Source organism: Parasteatoda tepidariorum, chromosome 8 (assembly GCF_982258835.1).
Source record: "Parasteatoda tepidariorum strain Cologne lab strain chromosome 8, Ptep-v5.0, whole genome shotgun sequence".
Lineage (NCBI taxonomy): Eukaryota > Metazoa > Arthropoda > Arachnida > Araneae > Theridiidae > Parasteatoda > Parasteatoda tepidariorum.
Window position 1 is genome coordinate 29,812,509 of NC_141762.1, and position 25,226 is coordinate 29,837,734.

Genomic DNA, 25,226 nt, shown 5'->3' on the forward strand with positions numbered 1-25,226 from the left:
CAACTGTAGAATAGTGTGATGAAAAAATTTTATGGGCCAGGTGGACAGGTTAGAAAAGACAGATAACATTGAAGGTTTTAGAACTACATTTTTGTTTCTAAATATTTTTTATTTTCAAAATTGAAAAAAAATGAACACAAGTATAAAGTAAATAACTCCCCAAGCTTAATTTAAACCATTACAAGTTTTTATATTAAATATTACCTAAAACAGGAAACTATGTGTTTTAATTGATTATAATTTTAAATTTTAAACAAATATATTTAATTGCTAAAGGTACTTAAACGCAAGAATTGCAATGATGGAAAAAAATATACATAATATTAAGCGAGTTGAAATTATATATTCCAATGCTTATTATATACTATTCATTAAATTCAATTGACTTAAACACAATGAATTGTAATCTTAAGTAAATTATTATTTTTTTTCCTATCATTTTATTCATTGATGTGACTGTTTCGTTGAAAATGAGATTTTAATAATTTTCTAAACATTCCGTTTATCGAGGTCATTAATTTATTATTCATTTCACAAATAATTTCTGAAGTATACAAATAAAACGAACATAAAATACAAGAAAAACACTTTTTAATTTAGCAGAAAAACTTTTTGCATCGTGTGCAAGAACGTAAATTTCTGCTTATGTAAGATATTCATGGATTATTCATTTTAACAATAAGCAAGTAAAAAATGGAATTAAATATTTGTAAAAATATAAGCAAAATAATTTTATGCATTTTAATTTAGAGTTCGTTTTACTGTATGTTTAAAACTCACTGTATATCATTAAAACAAACCTTTTATTTCATTTTATTTGTTTTTTGCGTTACTCTTACATTGTATTTATCTTTACTTTATCTTGCGTGGCAACTTATTGTCGTTGCATCGACATCTATTTTCACTAGTGTATGATATCAGAACCAAATTCGATTTGTGGCATCATTTACTACCTCGTTTGCGAAGCTTTTATGATGATAAAACCAGAGAATGGCTTCTAATAAAGCAATAAAACCTATACATCTCTAGATAGGTCATGCAGTAGTGAGGTATAATATTATTTCAAAGCGAAATAAATTTTTTATTGAATTAATCGAGATATTTGGCGTATTTAATGTTTTCTTTTTAGATTTTCTTTTTTTTCCAGATATATGTTATTTAATTCCGTTAAATAATCTACATTCATTACTTTTTATATTTCAAAACAAGCCGTGGTGGCTTAGGGGATAGAAAGTCTTCCTCCCAATGATATGAACCGGGCTCGAATCCCAGCAATGGCTGGTCGATATGAATTCTACAACCGGCGTTCATCGACCACAGTGCTGGCGTAAAATAGCCTCAGTGGTAGATGGATCATGCGTTGAGTCCCCTTGCTATCAGGCTAACAGTGGGAGATTTTCGTGGTTTCTTTCTTCATGCAACACAAATGCGGGTTTCCATCAAAAAGTCCTCTACAAAGGCAAATTTCTCCCAGTACCCAGAAGTTCCCTTGTCTTCAGGATTTGGTTAAAAATTACCAGGCTATGACGTTGAATATTGGTAGACGAAAATTTTAAATTTGGTTGCCTGTTCAACGACGGTTATAAAGTAAAATATATTTTAATGCAACTTCCACTGGCCTTGAACAGCAAATTCGCGTAGGTGGCTCGCAACTTTTTAAATTTTAAATATCAGTATTAAGTTTTTAAATCTGGGATAAAAAAAAAACCTTATTCTTGTTGTATCAGAAGAAAAATTAAAAAGCCTCTTAGGGTTAGTCTGATGTCTGAAGATATCGGATATAAAAGAATTTAATCATTATTTTTCTTAAACTATTTTTCAGTGATAGTACGTATCAAATATTTCGTACAAAATTTAGCCACTTTATTTTTCAAACCTTATTTAGGCATGATTTTTCATAATAAATTAGAGATTTTTTTATTAATTAAGTAAATTACATGTATTAAAAATATTTTTGTAAATGCAAAGGCAAATTTATTAAAGGTTTTCTCGGAATATTGCATTGCCTTAATACTTAATATATTTGTTTTGAATTTTTTTTTTAAATTTATCTTGCATTGCCTTTGTTCCAAAATTGTATAACTTATGTGTTTCAGATTAAACAAATAATTTTAGGCAAAATTCTTCGATTAATTTTTTAATTTTACTTTTTAACTTAGTTACTTAGAATAATAAACAAAAGAATGTCACAATGTTTCTTAGAATGTCACAAATTTGAAAGTTTTAATTTTTTTCTAACATTTTACATTACGTCTTGAAATTTTACTTTTCTTCAAAAATTCTTCATCTGGGACTTTTTGAGCAATTTCTCATCTACTTTCATGACATTCATTACTAACGAACAAAATAATGTACAGTGAACAAAAAAACACGAACCACCCTGAATAACTTTTGATCAAATAACCGGATCTTCACGGTCTAAGACTCAATCTTAATGGCTCAAACTTCTAATATGCTAATTAATAAGATCAGACGATATTTTAAGTTACGAAATCTGATACAAAAACGTATTTTCTCTGAATAAACATGCTTTTTTTTTCGAGGGATTCGGATTTTTGACCCCCACAATGTAGGGGTTAGCCGCAATCTGGGAAATATAGTCCTTACAGTTTGGTCAAGATATCGCTCCAAAGTTTGGACACCTTAATGTTAATTTTACTTTTTGCGTATTTCGTTTTATCTGTAGAGCTTCTTAAGTGGATTGAAACGTTTTTGCACACAAATATAAAATTCATTAATAATAAAGTTATAAAGCGTAAAAACTTATATACAAAATATACAAAATATTAACTAACAAATTACGACTAGGGCATTAATAGGTTATTCTATTCTTAAACTATATATAGGAGTTTTTTTGGCGTAATAGAAAATAATATCTGAACAAACTTTATCTTTTCCGTGCCACTTTAATTGAAAGAAACATTCCAAAAGTTACGAGACAAAACAAAAAAGATGGAACGCGTTGCTGTCCATGAAATATATTTCTACTTCTGATTTTATTCCCTTCGCAGGAAAGAGAAAGTGCAAAAACTTACGCACAAATATGCAAAATATTAACTGACAAATTGCGACCAGGGCATTAATAGGTTATTCTATTCTTAAACTACATATAAGAGTTTTGCGGGCATAATAGAAAATAATATCTAAAAATAATATCCAAACAAACATAAACTCTTCCGTACCACTTTAACTGTAAGAAAAATTCAAAAAGTTACAAAAAAAAACGGCTCATCCAAGACACAAAACAAAAAGATGGAACGCGTTGTTGTCCATGAAATATATTTTTATTTCTGCTTTTATTCCCTTGGCAGGAAAGAGAAAGTGCAAAAACTTAAATTACCTGAGATCGAGTAGAAAAAAAAATGAGAAAATGTTTCCGAACAACACAGTTTTCTTCGCTCTCTATCCTATTTCTTTCTTTCGCACCTCGTCTCATTTGTTATTTTTTTTATGTTACGGTTACTTATTTAATCTTTTCTTTTACCCTTTTCGGAATTTTTCGAAGGCAATGTTTAACATGGCGGAAAGAAGAAGGCAACATGGCGGGTGATTTTTATATTCCTGAGAGAGGATGTAAAATGAGTTTTTACTGAGTGTTTGACAGTGTATATCAAAAAGGTGTTTTCCAAAAATGCAGCTGACATTTTCGAAGCTTAATTACTATCTTCTTGGGAGAAAAGAATAATAATTTCTTCTTTTTTAGATTTATTTTCGACTATTTATTTTTGGAAAAAATTAAAGAAAGATTAATTTTTCATAATTTTGAAACATGTTATATTTCTTCAACAAAATGTAACGGAGATTTTTTGAATCTATAAAAAAGTGTTTTGTTTTAAATATATGGCAATTAAGTATTAACTTAGAGTTCGATTTTCTGAGAAAATTCGAAGATACCAATTAGTTTAAGGAACAGAAACAAAACCCATTTTCATAATAAAACAAAATCATAGTATTTTCAGTGTGACTATTTTCTCCAACATTTTTCTTATCTTATTATTTTTATCCATTCATATATTGCCCTATATTTTTTTCAAATTTTTTAAGAATAGTAACAAATGTAACAACAAAAAAGTTGAGTGTAATTTCAGGTAATAGAAGCAAATGAAGAAAAAAATTATTATCCAAATGAAAAAGTTTTAATTTAAACAGAGTTTGCGGATTCAAATCTTACACTTTGCTTCACACTTTATACGTCAGATTTCTTGTACTCAGACGAGGATTGAATTATATGCCAGACTTGTTATATTACACGGAGAAACAAAAAATCAGTCAACACAACCCTATTGTATGATAATGACATTTCTGGATAAAAAAAGGAGACAAAATATAATTCTGTTATTGGAAACCAAAATATATGGGTATTTAAAGAATACACTTGGAAATTTTGCTATATTAATTTTAAAATATACTATATTCATGCGTATTCCTTTACCATATAAACAAAACAACTATTGAACGAATGATTTAAATATTGTATATTATGGTTTATAATGCCTATAAAAAGTTTTAACCTGAAATGTCATTGCCATACAGTATGGTAGATATACCAGATTTTTATTTACTGTACATATTTTTTTAAATATCAGAGGTTATATCATAATAAAATTTGGTAAATTAGGGTCGAAATAGAACCAGACACACTACATTATTATACTGAGATAAGAATTGAGTCATGTGCTATACTTGTTATATTACACGGAGAAAAAAAATCTGTCAAAATTACCAAACTTTATAGTGGTAACATTTCTGGCAAACCAAAATATGCAAGTATTTAAATCTTGCATCTGGTAATTATAACATATTATTTTTATCTATATAGCGTAGCCTCTGTATTACCGTATTCATACGTATTCTGTTACCATATGAATAGAAAAACTATTGAAAAAATGGCTTAGTAACCGTATATTTTGGTTTTAGATGCAATATTATGGATTTTCTTTAACTGAAATGTCATTACCATACAGTAGGGTAATGTTAAAAAAAATTCTGCACTGCTTTCAATATCAGAGATCATGGTTGGTTGCTTGGTTGTCGCGTTCATATGCAGTCCATTTGTGGTGCAGTGGGTGGTCTTACACAGCCTCAGATATACAAGCAATTGTCCGCATAGAGGTCCTCCTCTGGACAATCTCTAATTTTCTGTATTGCAGCCGATATAGTAGGGCAGATGAAAACATTATCAGGTCCCAGTTCGGTGTTATGTCAGTTTTTACCGCTAGTGCATGTTCTGGTTCCATTCTCCTGAATTCTCAACACCCTAAAGGGCCGAGTTCTCAGTCTTATTAGAATTTTGCAAGCTTTCTGTTGGTGTTGAGTATGCAGATATGATGTTTAAACAAAGTACCTCTATTTTGAAATTTGATTTTAAAACTAAATTCATATCACAAAGCATGGTAAATTTTTAAAAAAATCCTCATTTAGTTGTCTTGCTTCTTTACCTAAGTCGACAGCAGCCTCGTTGTCATCTAAGCCAACATCTGCGGGTATCTATTGGGTGACGCAGTATTTATTTTGTAGGTTGGCTGGATCCAAAGCATCGAGTATATTGCGTGTAATTCTCGAAAAACCATGTTGGATTGCTTGGAGGGCAGCCCTAGAGTGACTGAAGATAATTAATCCTCCTGACTTTGCTGTATCCTTAAGGTTGTTATAGATCAGGGGTTTCCAACTGTCTGCCCGGGGGCCGTATCCGGTCCGCGAAGCCTTTTTTTTTTGTGGCCCACGAACTAAAATATATTAGTTATCATTTTTTTGGACAATTTTCGTGAAAAATCTGTATGGGTTTAAAATAATTTTCCCGTTAATAAAAACCTAATTTCTTCGCTTCTGTAAAATTTAACATACCAGCGGTGCAAAAAAGTTTTTTTCTCAGGTTTTGCATCCAAGAAAATATTTATTTAAATACAAAAATAATCGTGTATGTTGCTCTTTTTTATTTAATTTTTTTGTATTTTGTGAATATAATTTAGCATGTGCGTATCAGAAATTTTCTCGAAGAAATTCTCCGATTTAACTTTTTGAAACCACTCATTTAGGACGAAAATATTTACACACACATTTGAAAATTTTAAATTTAAAATGTAGATATCTATTCTCTGGTGGTTGCAGCAGACAAACCTCAATTTTCTCATTGAATATTTTGTGTACTACAATGCAAGTTTTAATACCAACCTTTTTAAAGTTTTATATCTTAACAATTAGATGTCTGCTGCACATTAATTGTTAAATATATAGGTGCACATTGAAGTTATTGTAACCCAACTTTTTATTATTTATTTAATATTTTTAAAAATATTATTAATTAATAACGATTAAATATTTTTAAAAATCTACTTCTTATTTTAATTTGTAATTCTTTTTTTGTAATACTTTTATTTTGTACAACTTGGTAAAAATCTCACAGAATGTTTCTTCAAACATAAAAGAGTCATACAAAAAATTTTGATAAAGTTGCGGCCCCTCTATTTGATTTATGTTTTTAATTGTGGCCCCGGCCTCATGTAAGTTGGAAACCCCTGTTGCAGATGTATAGGGCCTCCTGGATGGCAAAGGATTCCCATGTGTAGTTTAGAGTTATATATGTACTTCTGTGTTTTAGGATCCAAATAAAGCCAGACATACTACATTGTTATACTGAGATTAGGATTGAGTCATATGTCAGACTTGTTATAATACTCGGAGAAAAAAAAGTATGTCAAAATTATCATGATGACATTTCTGATTTAAAAAATCATATTTCTTTTATTAAAGCCTATAATATTCGAGTATTTAAAGAGTGAGCTTGGTAGTTTTTCTATTCACATGGAAATGGTTTACCGGAAATTCTGATTTTCGAAATTATAGCGTTTACGATCATATCTTTAGTAAAAAGCACCCAACGAAAAAGTAAATTTAACCAATAAATGGGTTCTTTAACATGCTTTAAAGTTTCCTATTTTTTCGGTCACGGAATCAACCTTTCTTTCGGTTTAACCCTGACTTAAAGAATTAAGTTTATTAAGGTAACTGTGAACTCAATAACCTATAAAGATTAGTTAATTTTTAAATTATTTAGAGGGTGGAAGATTTTTTATCGTTTTCTGATTAAGGATCTTAAATTAAGTTTATGTCCGGCAGTTTAATTTTTAGTCTAGTTTAGTAATGAATTTGAATAAAACAAAATAAGCCAAAAACGAATATAAAATCTGAATTATGGTTTATTTCTAAATCGAAATTAAAAATAATTGCTACAAAAGTTTAAAATGGTTGTTACGGAAATCCCTTAATATTTCATTATGAAGGAATTTGGCTATTTTATTTTGATTTGAAAGCACGATAGGAAAAATTTACGTAACATTCTATAAAAGTTTGTTCTTTTCATAATTTGTTAATATTTTGTTATTAAATATACATTTTCTTTTTAAAAATTTCATTTCTATCTCTTTGGCATTCCATTTGAAGTAATTCCATGCAGACAACTGAAATATTAAATAAATCAGGGAATATAGGTTGGATCTAAATATAATCAGTGGTTTCAAAACTAATCACTTGCTATAAGAAATACTAGCATGCGGAACCCCTTTTTTACTCTTCCACGGAACCCTAGGGTTCCTGGAAACACCATTTGGGAGCCACTGCTCTAAGGTATCATTGTAAAATGTAAAAAAAAAATTTACATATTTACCAAACTTTATCACATAGTATAAAATCATATTTTGTTGTTAATTATACCTACGATTTTTTCAATTTTACCGTCAATTTGTATCAGTAATTTTTCCAAACACGGAAAATTTTACCTGATTAATTTTGCCATATACCATATTCTGCGTATTACCATATTCCTATGTATTCTTTTACCATATGAATGAAAAAAACTATTGAATGAATAATTTACATACCGTATATTTTGGTTTTTAATGACAGTATTATGGAATTTTTTTGCCTGAAATGTCATTACCATAAAGTGCGGTAATTTTAAGAGAATTTTATTCTCCGTGTGCATTTTTTCAATAACAGAGGTTACATAATAATTGGTAAAACTGTTAATTTAGAGTCGAAATGAAACCAAAATCGCTGCATTGAGGTACTGTATGGGAGATAAAAATCAAATCAGTGGACCATCAACTTAAGTATGCAGCAACAAAACGAAAAGAATAATTCAATTTCATAACACTGTTATCAATGACATATCATATCGTTCATGGGCTGTAATAGTGGCACAGCTCAAAAAACACGCGGTTTGGACTAAGAACAGGTATAAATATGAAAATACACATTCCTTTCAGCAGCAATACTCAACAACTCATAATTCAACTCAACTCAAGGGTGAACTTTGTTTAAGCAAACTAAAGCATTTCTTATGCTTTTTCCTTAGCAATGAAAACTTTAAACCCGCTTATCTCAAGACATGATTTTTTTTAGTTGTACTGCTATTGCAGTCCATGAGCGATATATCTGTTCCCAAACTAACGAAACTTTTTTAATTTTATTATTCATGACTTTAGTCTGCAGTTTGAAATGGGAAGTGCAATAAGAATGTTGAACTTATCCAACTTACTGAAAAATCAAAATCAAAATTACAGAATTGTGAAAGAATCTTGCGAGAGACCAAATCCACCAATATAATGTGAAGATTTTGTGACGGTATTTGGCCGCCTACTTTTTAAACAGTCCAATAATTTACAGATTTTGTTAAATATGTATAGTTCGTTTTTTAAATTTTGTTAATTGCATACAATTTATTTTCTTCACAGAATATTTGCAGAAAATCTTTAGAATTGATTCTCCAAAATATAAGATTAAATAATTAGCCAAATATATCCATCCATCTGTTATTTTTATTTTAAATTGATTTTTCAAATTTTCTTCAAAAGTCCAAACATCTTCGAAATATCGTAAGATTTCTTCAGGAAATCTAATTAAAAGGGCGTTTAAAAGTACCTTTAATAAACTTTTATGGGATTTTCCTTCAAGATCTAAGAGTTAATTTTTTTAATATTTACATTTCATGAAAACAGAAAAGACAATTATTATTTTCTAATTGTAATTACAAAAGTAAAAACATAGTTAAAATGACTCTTTCTTTAATTACGTTTCAACATAAATTCCGATATCAACAACAGAAAACAAAAAATATTTCCTAATGAAGATAACTTAAAGAAATTTATTTTTAAAAAAATTAACTTTTAAAACGAAATTCACGTAACTTTGTCTTCCACCTTTATCCAAAATATTTTTGCATTCGATCTTAAAATTGAAAAACTTAACGTATTCAAAGTTTAAGTTAAGGGCATAAACAATAACTGATTGCATTAGCAAGAAATCTGATTAGAAGGGCGCTAAGAATTACCTTTAGTAAATTTTCATAGGATCTCTTTTTTTATTCAAGAGCTAATAGTTAAAATTCATAGTTTTCAAATTTCTTAAAACAGAAAAGCAAATTATTATTTTCTAATAGTAATTACTAAAGTAAAAACATAGTTAAAATGACTCTTTCTTTAATTACGTTTCAACATAAATTTTGATAAACAAATTCCGATATCAACAACAGAAAACAAAAGATATTTCCTAATGAAGATAACTTAAAGAAATTTATTTTTAAAAAAATTAACTTTTAAAACGAAATTCATGTAACTTTGTCTTCCACCTTTATCCAAAATATTTTTGCATTCGATCTTAAAATTGAAAAACTTAAAGTATTCAAAGTTTAAGTTAAGGGCATAAACAATAACTGATTGCATTAGCAAGAAATCTGATTAGAAGGGCGCTAAGAATTACCTTTAGTAAATTTTCATAGGATCTCTTTTTTTATTCAAGAACTAATAGTTAAAATTCATAGTTTTCAAATTTCATAAAACAGAAAAGCAAATTATTATTTTCTAATAGTAATTACTAAAGTAAAAGCATAGTTAAAATGACTCTTTCTTTAATTACGTTTCAACATAAGTTTTGATAAACGAATTCCGATATCAACAACAGAAAACAAAAAATATTTCCTAATGAAGATAACTTAAAGAAATTTATTTTTAAAAAAATTAACTTTTAAAACGAAATTCACGTAACTTTGTCTTCCACCTTTATCCAAAATATTTTTGCATTCGATCTTAAAATTGAAAAACTTAACGTATTCAAAGTTTAAGTAAAGGGCATAAACATTAACTGATTGCATTAGCAAGAAATCTGATTAGAAGGGCGCTAAAATTTACCTTTAGTAAATTTTCATGGGATCTCTTTTTTTATTCAAGAACTAATAGTTAAAATTCATAGTTTTCAAATTTCATAAAACAGAAAAGCAAATTATTATTTTCTAATAGTAATTACTAAAGTAAAAGCATAGTTAAAATGACTCTTTCTTTAATTACGTTTCAACATAAGTTTTGATAAACGAATTCCGATATCAACAACAGAAAACAAAAAATATTTCCTAATGAAGATAACTTAAAGAAATTTATTTTTAAAAAAATTAACTTTTAAAACGAAATTCACGTAACTTTGTCTTCCACCTTTATCCAAAATATTTTTGCATTCGATCTTAAAATTGAAAAACTTAACGTATTCAAAGTTTAAGTGAAGGGCATAAACATTAACTGATTGCATTAGCAAGAAATCTGATTAGAAGGGCGCTAAAATTTACCTTTAGTAAATTTTTATGGGATCTCTTTTTTTATTCAAGAACTAATAGTTAAATTTCATAGTTTTCAAATTTCATAAAACAGAAAAGCAAATTATTATTTTCTAATAGTAATTACAAAATAAACAGTAAAAATAGTAATCACATAAACAGTAATTACTAAGTAGTTAAAATTACACGCTCTTCAATTACGTTTCAACAAAATTCGATAATTGAAATCTGATTTCAACAACAGAAAACAAAAAAAGTTTTGCCTAATTAAGATCTCTGAAAGGAATTTATCAAACGAAATTCAAAACGAAATTTTCTTAATTTTTCTTCCGTCTATATCCAAAATATTTTTACATTGGATCTTAAAATTGAAAAACTTAACGTATTTGAAGTTTAAGTGAAAAGTATAAACATTAGCAAAAATTAAATAAAAAACCTTAACAACAATGGTTATAATGAAAGTTAATATACTTAGAGGTTAGTTAATTAATATATCTTTTAACGTAAATATTTCTCTTTCTTTTTCAGACGAAAAAAAGTGTTATATATCATCCAAAGAGTAACCAAATAATAAAGATATTCACTTTGTTTTTCATGTTTTTCTATTCTTTATGGCAACAATATTATGTGTTTTGGTACTTTTGTTTATGCAGGATCTCCCTGAAATGGGCACATATTTCCTGTCACATTAAGAATTCTTCTCATTTTGCTTGGAAAGCTTACTTCCTCAAAATGTTATATCTATATTTCCCTCTCTTGCATTGTTTCCTCTTATGCTACATGAATATTTTCCTACTTCCACTTTTGTTTATTTAGATGTAGATTTTTATTATTTCATAACATGCAGTGCATAGGTATTATGCAAGGATAATGATTTTACGTGTAAATTCTTTCGCATAGTAAAATAACTAGTTACATCACGTTTCTGTTTCGTCTTAACTTAATTATTAAAATATTTACGACGATGCACAGAAAGCTACAGATGAAAGCAATAATTTTTATTTAAAGCAGTGCGCTTTTCTTACGCAATATTACATTAATACCTTGTTGAAATCAATATGGTTTTTAATTATGTGTTGCATAAATAGGCTATTAATTTTATCAGAAACACAAAACATTTAAAATGTAAAATCTCAATCTATATCTTCTGTATATTAATTGCATTGAGACTAATTGTTTGTTAATCATATTGAAAATTACACTAATAAACATTTTCTTCATTAAAATCTTAAACGATATCGTATGTCTCATTTGCATGCAAAAAATTCGTGATTAAAATTAAAATCGGTTCTTTCATAAGAAATTGAGAAATTCATGCTCAAAAAATACGCTTTATTTTGCGTTTCGCAAAATTTTAAGAAGCACAAGATATTCTGTTGGATGAAACCCTTTAATTTCAATAATTTTAGTGAGAGAATTTAGTTTTAATCAACATGATTAAAAAAGTTAGATTTCCCCGTGCTGAATACAATGACTTTCAAATACTTAAATTGAAGTGTATCTGGATTCATGATTTAAGGGTGCATTGAAAAGGTAAAATATGAACCATCAGTATTAGATTAAGAGTAATTATAAACATAAATTATTATAATTATTATAAACGTAATTATTAACGTAATTGTAATTATAAACATCGTTTCGATAATATTATATAACTATTAGACTAATTTTGCTAGTCCCAATGGTTGTTGTGATACATAGAAATACATTTTAAAAAAGTATACTTATTCTTCATACTAAACACTTTAATTTATCGTTTACATTATTCAGTTACATATGCCTTTAAATGTTAAAGCAATATTGTCTATAAATTAAAGGGTGTGAAACTGTAAAAACAACGTTTCATTAAAATTTGAAAAGTAAATGCACTGAAGAAATCACCTTCGTTTTTACAACTAATAAATAAGTATGAATAATTCGTTCATTTTTGCGCGCAAAACGCAGAGTAATAACATCAATGACGATATTTTATTTAAGTTCTTAGTAGTTAAAATAAAATAGATAAAATAAAAAAATTTTGTTGAAGCCTTAACACACAAATTAGTTTTTAAATGTCTCATAATGCATATACTAGTGCTTTACGTTAAAAAAAACTAATCCTAGTATAAATTTAATTCCCTATGATCATCACTGTTCTAAAGTTCATTTAAAAAAGATGAAGACTAACCCTAATTAATTGCCTGTGTTCCATTACACACCCTCTCCCCTACCCCATCCCCGGATTTAAAATGTTTAATTAATTCTATCACAAAGTGTACTACAAGTAAGATAAATCCTAACTGTGTGCATAAACTTTTTAACCTTTTCATTTTTTTTCCTCAAAAAATTTAACTTAATCCATGTAACTGTAGTCAATACAAGGGGCAAGAAATAAAGGTGTTATTTTTAATGCGAGTAAGAGTTATATGTCAATCTTAACATCTAATTGCTATTATTTACAAAGGACTGAGTATTGCAAGATATATAATTTATATTTCATATAATACTCCTTTTGTAATAAAAAATTTAAATCCTTATTAATTAAAGCTAATTTATAGCTTGAACTGAAAATTAAAATCAATAGTTGTGTTACTGTCTATATCAATACTTTTATTTGTTTTTAAAATTGTTATATTAAAAATTCATCTTATCATGCACGTAACTACTTTTAGAAATATACTGTAAGTGACCTTTTTTTAAAAGCAGTTCATTTTTTTTAAAGTTAAATGGTTAAAGTATTTTGCTACATACATTATAAGAATTTTTACTGCAAAAATAATAAAAAATGACTCTTATGTTGACTTCTTCATTTTGAATTCAGTTGCCTTTAATTCAGTTCATCCTGCATTTTAAATTCAGTTAATAAATGTCAGGCAGCAACTTAAAAATATTAATTTTTTCCCCTCAGTACGAAAATATTTGCTGTAAACTTTTTAAATTCCTTGTCACTGTTTACATCAAAAATACTAAATTAAAACTATGGAAAATTTACTTTGGAACACAGAAAAGATCTTGGTAACTCTCTGGTGTCATTATTGTATCTACTATTTCAGGATGTTATCATATCAATCACTTGATATTATAACTAACTGATATTTTATTTAACTTTAATACTTCAATATACTTTTTTATATACCTGATTCCGTTGCTCTAATATTTCAAAGTACAATTACCCTAGCTTTACAAGTTAATTTATATATTAGTTTTATACATTACAATTTCTTTAAAAGTTGCCTGAAATTAACTCAACTTCGTATTCAATAGATTTTCAATGTTTCGTTACAGGTGCTCGGAATTCTATATCTCATACAAGTAGTTCAATTAACTTAGTTTTATTCATTTTTATATAATTTTTAACAGTTGCTTTAAAACTTACCTTTTCATCGAGGAAAAAATATCTTCTAAAAATACCATACTGTATAATATTGACATTTCTGGAGAAAAAAAAACGTAATTCCGGTAAATAAAACCAGAATATAAGATATTTAAACAATTAATTTAGGAATTTTTCAGCGGTTAATCGAAAATTTTAATTTTCAAAATTTCATTTCTTATCACTACATATTTAGTAGGTAATACGAAACTTAAACCCCCCTTAACTGTTAACTTTTGAATTGTTTCTTTACCATGTTCTAAGGTACCATGATAATATTACGAAATGTTATCATATTTGCAAAATTTTATCACACATAGTAAATCCACAATTTATTGTTAATTTTTACCCATCAATTTGATAAAAATTTAGCAAACTTTCTGGTGTTCCCATAGAGTCAGAAACATGGGAGAAATTTTCTGTATGATAGCAGTTTTGACAATGTATTTTTTTCTCAGTGTAGAGTAGACCAATGCAAAATGCTCACATATCTAAATACGGGTTTTAAACACAACTTGTTTTTTTTTTTGTTTCCAATAAAAAATACGGAAAAATGGTAAAAATTTATAAATCTCTGAATTAATATATAAATCATTTGGATAAAAAATATTTTCTAAAATATTTCTAAGATATTTAAAAAAGGAATAAGATTTAGAAAAATGAATATTTTTTAGAACATACCAAATTAAACTATAGTTTATGAAACATGTGCTTAGTTTTCAATATTTTAGTATTAAAATAAACATGGACATATAGCTCAAAACGCTGTTATTATGTTTCAGATAAATAAAAATGGTATGATTCAAAATGTTTTCAATAATCCCCAGGATAAATTTTATTTAGTCCCTAATACATGAAAAATTCACTTTATCCTGCAAACCCTTTTGAAATATTTATGAAATTTCTGATATGTTTGAAATGTCTCACAAATATTTTATTGTAAGAAACGCTATATATGCTCACATTTTAGAACATTTTTTTGAACCCCATGATATTTTCTGAAAGATTTTTAACTCATTTAAGACTTAATCATAACATTTTGTTCTATTACTTCAAATCTATGTAAGGTACACACTAACCATTTTTAATGATATTATTAAATTGAGTACTTATCAAAGAAATATATGAGAAATAGCAATATGTTTTTTAGTTATCTTATTTTTCCTGACATTTAAAGGATTCGAATTGAAGAATTTAGTTATTTTTACTGCTATGGCAAGTAAATTGGTGACGAAAGTGCCAACAATGCTCGGCAATTGATGATTTGTGCATTGTGTTTTTTTCTTTCAATTCAGGCAAATTATCTATGATTATCAATGCTTGTTAGATGATTTTTCTTAATCTATCGATAATAAAAAAATATTAAATTTAAAAAAAATAGTTAGTGCATTTCGACAAATATAAACTAAATATAAAAATATGAAACATAAAAACATATAATTCTTTACCAACAACATTTAGTAAATATTTGATCATTATTAATTTCACCAATTCATGCTTTTTAAATAGCACAGCAATTTACGTTTTACATACGGATAATATTTCTTATTATGAATAATGAACTCTGAAAATGTTAAATTAGAAATTGATATGGAGCATAATAAATTGTTGCGCATTTAAATATGCAATTCCCGTTATGAATTTGAAATTATCAAATACATCAAATATAACGTAGCTTCATTCCAAAACGTTTTGTATAGAGTTATAAGTATATTTAAATGTCAAAATATTATAAAAAATAATATCATTGACGTACTATAACATTACACAAGCAAAAATATGATAAATAATTACTCAATTTTTTTATTGTTGTTTGAACATTATCTTTACAAATGATTTACAAGAATTTCTTTTCTTTTCTTGGTTTCAGCTATTTTCATAACAAATAATGTAATAAAAAATCAAAAATATGTCATTATTTCTCTTATTTCTCAAAACACATAGTATGGTTTTTTCACCTTCAGCAGCTTTGATATTTTTATCAAAATACTCCCTCCTATTTTTCTAATATTGAATTTAATTATAATTATATATGATTAGGATTTTTTTTCTTAAAAAAAATCAGTAATTTTTTTAAAAAATTTCATAAGTCATTTTATTTCTCCTATAATTTTTCCCTTCTCTCACTCATTATATCTCTTTCTAAAATGAATATGAAATATGAGTATGCTATTAGATAGATAATAAAATATTTTAAACAATGTATCATTGGTTGCACAAGCAACAATAAATTAAATAATGACTAGAGCACATTATAAATGAATATTTTTGCCAATGATTGCAAAGGCATTTTTTTTATTTCAGTATCGTTATTTTCCTAACTGCTACTGTATTTTCAGTAGGTAAGGGTTAGTAAGGTTATTTTCATTAATTAAGGGTCAGTAAGGTTATTTTCATAGCAAATAATGTAATAAAAATATCACAATATTTTTTTCAACTCTAACTTTGATTTTCATTTTTCTTTAAATATTCTCTCTAATTGAATTCACCTATTCTTTCAACATTAAATTGAATCATAATTGCATGCTCTTCAATCTTTTCCTAAAAGATTTCTTAGTAATTTTGTAAAGTAAATCTGTAAAGTAAATTTGTAAAGTTTTGTAAAGTAAAGTAATTTTGTAAAGTTAATTTTTACTAATGATTTAAAGGGAATTTTTTCAGTATTGATTTTTCAATAACAAATAAAGTAATAAAAATATCACAATTTTACTCGTTTCTTAAAATACATCGCATGATTTCTTTTTCAACTTCAGTTGGTTCTTTCTTTTTTATTTAAATACTCTGTCTAATTTCTTCCATATCTTACTCGAATATTGAATTTAATTATAATTATATATCATTCAGTTTTTTCCTAAAATTTTTATGAGTAATTTTGTAAAGTAATTACATAAATCATTTTATTTCGCCAGTAATTACTTAAGTTATTTTTCTTAAAAACGTTTATGAGAAATCTGAAGACTTTGAAAGCGGGAAATATAATTTGTAAATAAGAAAGATATGTAAAAAAAGGTTATTTACTTGACACTTTTAATTTTGGGTAATTGAAAAGATAACTTATGTCTTTTTTGTTAAAGTTCATTAAACAATCATTTTTCAGAGTTTTTATTTCAGTTAAACTTTTTTCGAGCGATATAAGGCATTATTACTACTTTTTTACGCAACTCCAAAATTAAAACATTTAAGTGATTAACAGCATTTTGAAGCAGCAATGCTAAAAAGATTTTTATTTATTCGAACAAGATTCCTATTTTAATTGTTTCAAAAAATAAGGGGAAAAAATGAAGCAAAAATAATAACGACGAATATTTAAATAATATTTGCGCACTAACCATTATTAAATTGAATGCATTTCAAAATAATATATGAGAAATAGCACCATGTTTTTTTAGTTATCTTTTTAATTTAGGCAAATTATATATATATATATATATATACACCGAAGAGCCATTACATTATGACCACCCTGCCAATAACATGTAGGACCACCTTTAGCCCTCAAAACTGCTAGCACCCGCCGTGGCATTGATTCCACAAGGTGCTGATCGGTGGTCTGAGATATCTGGTACCTAGCGCTCACCAACTGGTCCTGCAATTCCCGAACATTGCGATGGGGTAGCGTGGCAGCACGAATTTGGTTTTCCAAGTAGGACCACAAATGCTCTATTGAATTAAGGTCAGGTGAATTTGGGGACCAAGACATGACTTGAAAGTCACTGGATTGTTCCTCGAACCAATTCATGACGATTCGACTCTTATGACATGGTGCATTATCCTGTTGGTAAACACCATCCCCCGCAGGACAAACTGCTGCCACGAATGGTCCTGGATGCCACGAATGGTGTTGACCTGGTCTGCAACTATGTTCAAGTAGCTTACAAACGTCAGGGACTGTTCTATGAGGATTATGGGTCCTAATGTGCCGCATGAAAACATTGTTCCTGGGCGAGAAACCATGAAAACCTTTATATTATTGTTATAGATCAGGAGTTTCCAACTTACATGATGCCGGGGGCCACAATTAAAAACACAAATCAAATGGCGCGCCGCAACTTTATCAAAATTTAATGTAGGACTCTCTTATGTTTGAAGGAACATTAAATATTACTGTCAGATTTTTACCAAGTTGTACAAAGAAAAAGTATGGAATTACAAAGTAAAATAAGAAGTAGATTTTCCAGAGAATAGATATTCATATTCAAAATTTACAAATGTGTGTGTGAATATTTTCGTCCAAAATGAATGGTTTCAATAAGTTAAATAGGAGAATTTCTTCGAGAAAATTTCTGATACACACATGCTGAATTATATTCACAAAATACAAAAAAAAAAAAAAAAGAGCAACATGCACGATTATTTTTGTATTTGAATAAATATTTACTTGGGTGCAAAACCCGAGAAATAAATTTTTTTGCACCGTTGGTATGTTAAATTTCACGGAAACAAGGAAATTAGGTTTCTATTAACGAGAAAAGTATTTTAAACCCATATAGATTTTTTACGAAAATTGTCCGCAAAAAAAAATGACAACAAATATATTTTAGTTCGTGGGCCACAAAAAAGGCTTCGCGGGCCGGATGCGGCCCCCGGGCCGCCAGTTGCAAACCCCTGTTATAGATGGAGGGTAGTCATAATTTAATAGCTCTTCGGTGTGTATATATATATATATATATATATATATATATATATATATATATATATATATATATATATATATATATATATATATATATATATATATATATATATATATATATATATATATATATATATATATATATATATATATATATATATATATATATATATATATATATATATATATATATATATATATGAATGAATGAATGATTATATTATTGCAATCATCTTCTGTGATAATTATAATGATTTTCTTCTGTGATTTTCCTAATATGAGACGTTTCTATAATCACTAAAATATTACTTGGAGCATTCTGCTTTTTTGCTTTTCAAATGTTTAATTTTAGCAAGATGAAAATAAAATATTTTCATTTTCACTTTGTCAAGTAAACCGCGAGAAATACTTTGAGTTGCAATACGAACCTTTAAAACGGTACATAAAATTAAGCCAAATAACTTCCTTTTTGTGATAACAAAATTAATATCGAGGATAATTCCTTTGCATATAAAAAAATAAATTAGCATACCAGAATAAAAATAACCCAAATCGAACAAAAAATATGTATGACGGGAACTCGTTATTAGACTTTACTTTTAGACATAACGAACCCTACGGATGATGAAGAATAGAGTATATTATTGCAATTATCTTCTTCTGTGTGGAAACGATAAAACGAATTGATTGCCACGTACTCAATTTAATGACATTTTTGGTAGCAGTAGTGGGTAGCCATTGAGACCAGAGTAAAGGGGAAAAAATCCTTAACACGTGCCCGAATCATCAGATGCATTAAGTGATTAAGTACTTTCTTTAACCTGGTGATTTCCTGCTTGAATATATCATTTTCTTTTAGAAAACTGCTTTGTAGAAAATTGTTCCAAAGCAATGGAGAAGGAAGATCCCATTAATCATTGTATACGTCACGTCTATGGTAAGAAAGGGGAGACGGGAAGAAAAAAAAAAGTGAGATGGGGAAGGATTTTTATACTTTTTCCAGAAGGATGCATTCATTAAAATATTGAGTTAGTTTTTGGTTTCCGCCTGGTCAGCATAAACTCTTATTAGACGCTATGATTAAAGAATGATTGTCTTTTAATGAGAATTTAATTGTTGGGAGAAGTGTACCAATTGTAGCGTAAGCAAGTTTATAATAAAATAAACAAAACTCTTTGCCCAGTATTAAATGATCTCAAAAACTTTAAATTGAGGACAATATATCTTGGAAATGTATTCTCGGGTGGTTAATGGCTTACCGTAATTTTATCTAATTATGCTACAAGAAGTTTTGTTGCACCACTTAAAGTAATAAAATATTAAGGTTATACTTTTCAAGTTTTATTTTTCTGACATTTGATTTTTTTTCTAAATAAATAAAAAAAAACACTTTTTTACCTTTTATATGCGAAATTTATAATTTTGACCATTATGCATAAAATATAACAGTAAGTATTTTCGTTTCCTTTAAGCACAAATAATCATCTTTTGAGTAATTGATGTTTACCTGATTGAAATTTCCTTCCCTTTAAAAATATATAAATAGGAAACAAAATTTAACATGTTTCAAGCACTCAAAAATAGGCACCCATTTTCAAGGCTTGCCAGATGTGAATAAAAAGAAACAAAAGTGGTTTGAAATATGAAACGCAAAGTAGCCAACGTAAAATAAAGGTGAGAAACAAAACTAGAAAAACCACAGTAGCCAAGAGGGGCAAATAAGAGTAAAATGGGTTTCCATGTGCTATAAACTGATACCTGTGTTAACAACGTTAGTTCCTCACCACCATAGTGTGTGGAAATGTATTTTACTCTTATTTGTTCCTCTCGGTCACTGTGGTTTTTCTTGTTGAGTTTTTCATCATTTTTTTTTCTACATTTATCAGCTATTTCGGTTTTCAGTCTAGTTTTGTTTCTTCCTTTAATGTTTTTTTTCTTCACTTTTCGTTAATAACCTTAAGTTTTATATTTCAAATCACTTTTGTTTCTCTTCATTCACGCCAGGCAAATCTTGAAAATAGGTGCCTATTTTTGAACGCTTGAAACATGTTGACTGTTATTTTCTGATTATATGTTTTTCAAGTGAATTAATTAGATAATATCTCACTGCCTTAGATTATCTGAATTATTTATTTATTTGGATAAAAAGAAGTTTAAGTTTTGCCTTAAAATTGAAAGATATTTCATAGCAAAAAATGGCTGAATAAATGGCCTGCTTCCTAATAGTAAAACAAGTCTAAAATAATAGCTGCTTTCTCGAGAAATTACAATTACAAAATCATAGCCAATAACCCTAAAAACATCCTCTCATTAAGCTCTCCAAGCATGAACCTCAACATATGTATTTCTTACAGGCAAACCCGATACGCCGGAAGAATTTCAAGCTCAAAATGTTACATCCGATCGAGTGTTACTGAGCTGGTCGCCGGGATTTGACGGAGGCTCTCCACAGTTTTTTCGAATTCGATACTCGATAAGAGGCTCAGAAGAAGTTACCACTGTAGACGTTTTACCAACTAATGCAACAACGTTCATGGTGATGGGACTTGAACCTGGTACCGAATATTCATTTCAATTAATGGCCTGGAATATATATGGAGAAAGCGATTACACGGAAAATGAAGTTTTTGCGCATACCACGGGTAAGTTTAGAAACCAATCTTTGATTTTAAAAAATAGCACATGGGTCTTTTTCATGGGTTATGGGCAAGAGTCAGTAATTTATCTTAAGTGAGCATCTGAAAACAATGCTGGCGCATGCGCTCAGTGCACTACTGCAATTTAAGTTGAAATTTTTGAGCATACCACGGGTAAGATTAGAAACCAATCTTTGATAAAAATAGCACATGAGTCTTTTTCATGGGCTATGGGCAAGAGTCAGTAATTTATCTTAAACGATAATCTGAAAACAATGCTTGCGCATGCGCTCAGTGCACTACAGCAATTTAAGTCGTAAAGGCTTGTGTTAGGTTTAATCACCAATCACAGGTAAGATTGACCACTGAAATGCAAAAAATTTCGGATCAAATTGCGATAAATAAAATAGCTATAAACACTCAAGGTTTCGGCACATTTTACAATAATACCCTGTCTTACCAGAACATGTTGGGGGACAAAAAAAACCTGATATACTGTATTTTTGCAGTAATAATTACAGTAAAAAAACTGCATCACTTTAATTAAATAAATATTACAGTAAAAATTACGGTATAATATTTTACGTTAAAGACAGACAGATGATGCACCCAAAGTGTCGGTACGTAATATAGTAATTTGATCTGGAATTCTTACCCCAGTTTTATCAAATCTTTTTCTTGATTAAAATTGGTGTTTTCTAAATAGACCTTGCAGGTTTAAAAATACAGGAAACATACAAAAAATATTTATTTAAAATTACATTTATTGAAGTTTTATAGTGATCGAATATGCAAAATGAATATTTAAAACTATTATTTATTTATTTATTTTTTTGCACTTTAAGACATATATAAATTAATTTTTAAAAAAGAAAGTCTATTAAATAAATTAAATAAATTTAATTTTTGTCAGAAAATATTTCTTTTTTGTTCAAAACCTTGATGCTAATAATATTTAGATTCAGTTGCATTTAATGCATCGAAAGTATAATTTGTTTGAATTTTGACGAGAATAAATACTTTTTGTTTCCTGTTAAAGTTATAGATAAATTGCACAAAATCATATATTATATAAAATTATATGCATTTTGCAGAAAATAATATTTCAGCTAGTAAAAAATTTTACGGAAATTCATGAAATCTACTTAACTTCTAGCAAGAATTGATAGATTTTCAAACACCATTAACTACTTTATGATAACTATAAAAAGCACAGAATTGGGCTAAAAAAAAGATGGATCTTTTCTGCTTTGAATTAAATGTGTTAAATGCTTCATTTCTTAATATAGTTTCCTAAGTATCCTTTTTAAGTTAAAAACTTACAAAACTTTTAGTAAAGAAAGTTGAAGGCACAAAAGATGACTTCTTCTCGATTTAGACAGTTTCATACGAAAGGTAACATTCCGGCTCGATTTTCCCTTTAACTTTTCTGCTCGAGGGGGAAAATACAGGTACTGTCCGGAAGTAACTATCGTTAAACTTGAAGATACTTAAAACTTTCTTACTTGTTTGAAAGATTCTTGCTCCTTTTTTTTTTCTTCATTCTGCTGAGATTTCATTTAATAAATATTGATATCAGTTATAGCTATGCATTCTTATTCTGTTCTGATTGTTGTTTCATTTTCCACAAGTCACTTTGTTGAAAATAAAAATAACGAATCTAGATTTTTTAATTATTGCATAAATTCATGTCATTTATTAAAAGTCGTAATCAGACATTTAATATAGAGCTTTTCTTAGATGGGAAGCTGAATTTTGTACCTAAAATTCGTATTTTAAATTTAAATGCGATACAATAAGTTAGTCGAAGCCAGGTATTCTTTGAGAATAGATGGTAAATTAACCAATCTTCCTAAATTCTCCTTTTACAGTTTTCTGTTCAAGAGGAAACTGCAGAGCTACAACTCAGAAAAATAGATCATTAAATTTGTTAGATACTTCAATACTTTACTACCAATTGAAAAAAAAAGGAACATAACTTATTTTTCTTCTTTTACCTAAGCCTTAAATTACATTGCACAACCTAAGCAAGTGTTCCATAAATGAATTTATTGTATATTTTTGACTTAAAAATAACCAATCTTCAGTTATTTTACTAAGCACCAATTTCTCAAAAATCTAAATATTTGCTTGGTGACTTTACATATTTAAACAGCACACAATAAAAACATGCATTAATTTAATGTATATTTTTATTGCGAGATGATTCTAGTCTTTGTAAATCCAGCGGGTCAAGCCATGGTGGCTCAGGGGATAGAGCGTTCACCTTCCATTGAGGTGAACCGGATTCGAATCCGAGCAATGGCTGGTCGATACGGATTTCAGACCAGGCTCGCACCGACCACAGTGCTGCCGTAAAATATCCTCAGTGGTTGACGGATCATGGTTAGAATCCCTTTGTCTTTGCTCTAACCGAGTCAGATTTTCATGGTTTTCCTCAGCATGTAATAAAAATGCAGTTCCACACGAATTCCTCCACGAAGGCTAGTTTGTCCCAACGCTTGTTACCTTGTCTTCGGGGTTGGGATCAAAATTACAAGGCTACGGAGTTGAACATTAGCAGTCGTGAACCCAAAATTGAGTCGGCTGTTAAACGATGGTTATAAAATAAATTAAAAATCCAGCTTGTCAAACCTGTCAACCCACTTGACATCGCAATATTTAATTAACGTTCATGGATAACCTTAAATTAGACCCTAAAAAATCTCGAAATTAACCAAATATCAAACGGCTACTAATACCGTATTATAAACTCAACAACTAGAGTGTCAACGTCAGCAATGGTGAAACACTCAAAGAAAAAGAAATTCCCACGAACAGTAAGGTTGTCACATAGAATGCAACTCCGGTACGTGCGAAGAAAACCTAATTCAAAAAAAGGTCGTAGTTCTTCAAGTGAAAATTGCAACCCTATAGCGAAAGTGTTCGGGTGTTTGCAAAATCTCCAGAGAGCAGTTCGATCATAAGCAAGCGCCTGGCCGGTCCTCGATAATGGTATTAGGCTTATCTTTTGGAGGGCGTATGTGCAAAATCCACCTCCTCCCCCTGGAGCAGCCCCAAACGCAGTTTATGTCACACTGACATGCGTCTTCCAAAGTATCAAAAAAGGCATTATTTTTATTTCTTTAGTCATTCATAGAAAGAAGGGCGTTCCTATTTTCCAGGAAGTAAGCTGTGCGGATGATTAGATGCGTTAGTTTCTTTGACGTTGAAGTCCGCTTTAGCTTGATAGAATTCAAAATGAGTTTTGGATATATTTCAGTGTCATATTTTTTTCAGTTTTAGTTCTAAAAGTTTAACATTTTTAATGTTTTGCTTAATAATATATAGTTCTTGTTTAGGACAAAATTTTAACAATGCATGGAAAAAAAATATTTTTTTTAAAAAATCAACTAGATTATCTAAGGTTTTATTTCGTATTTCATTTTTAAAATGATGAATTCATAATAAATACCTTATTATGAATTCATCATTAATAATATTTTTTTTAAAAAAATCAACTAGATTATCTAAGGTTTTATTTCGTATTTCTTTTTTAAAATGATGAATTCATAATAAATACCTTATTATGAATTCATCATTAATAATATTTTTTTTTTAAAAAATCAACTAGATTATCTAAGGTTTTATTTCGTATTTCTTTTTTAAAATGATGAATTCATAATAAATACCATGTAATAATTTCCCTATTGAATTAGTTATAACTTTTACTGTGAAGATTAAATGTATTATCTTCTTTATGGTTCAAATAAAAAATCGATTGCAATGAATTTGTTAAAACTCAAAATGGATTTAGCCATACTTTCGCATTTTTGATTGGAAATTTAGAAGAATAGCATTTTTAAAATTTTGTTATAGAAATTTTAATTTAGAATAATATTTATCATTCCACTCTCATTAATTTTCAGAAAATATATAAACGTAAAAAAATCTTTTAAACACAAAAAACATTGGAGAAAACAGTTAAATTAACAAAAACTAATATTTAACAATTGGACAAATTAC

General features: G+C 28.2%; 1 protein-coding gene across 1 annotated transcript in view; it reads left to right on the top strand.

Annotated features, from left to right (window-relative positions):
- The window catches only part of LOC107441037 (nephrin), a 353,729-nt gene that overhangs the window by 301,343 nt on the left and 27,160 nt on the right, over positions 1-25,226 (top strand). The window contains exon 17 of the mRNA XM_043050259.3: positions 20,940-21,227. Coding sequence (XP_042906193.1) covers positions 20,940-21,227 — 288 coding nt within the window. The remainder of the gene's footprint in view (positions 1-20,939; positions 21,228-25,226) is intronic.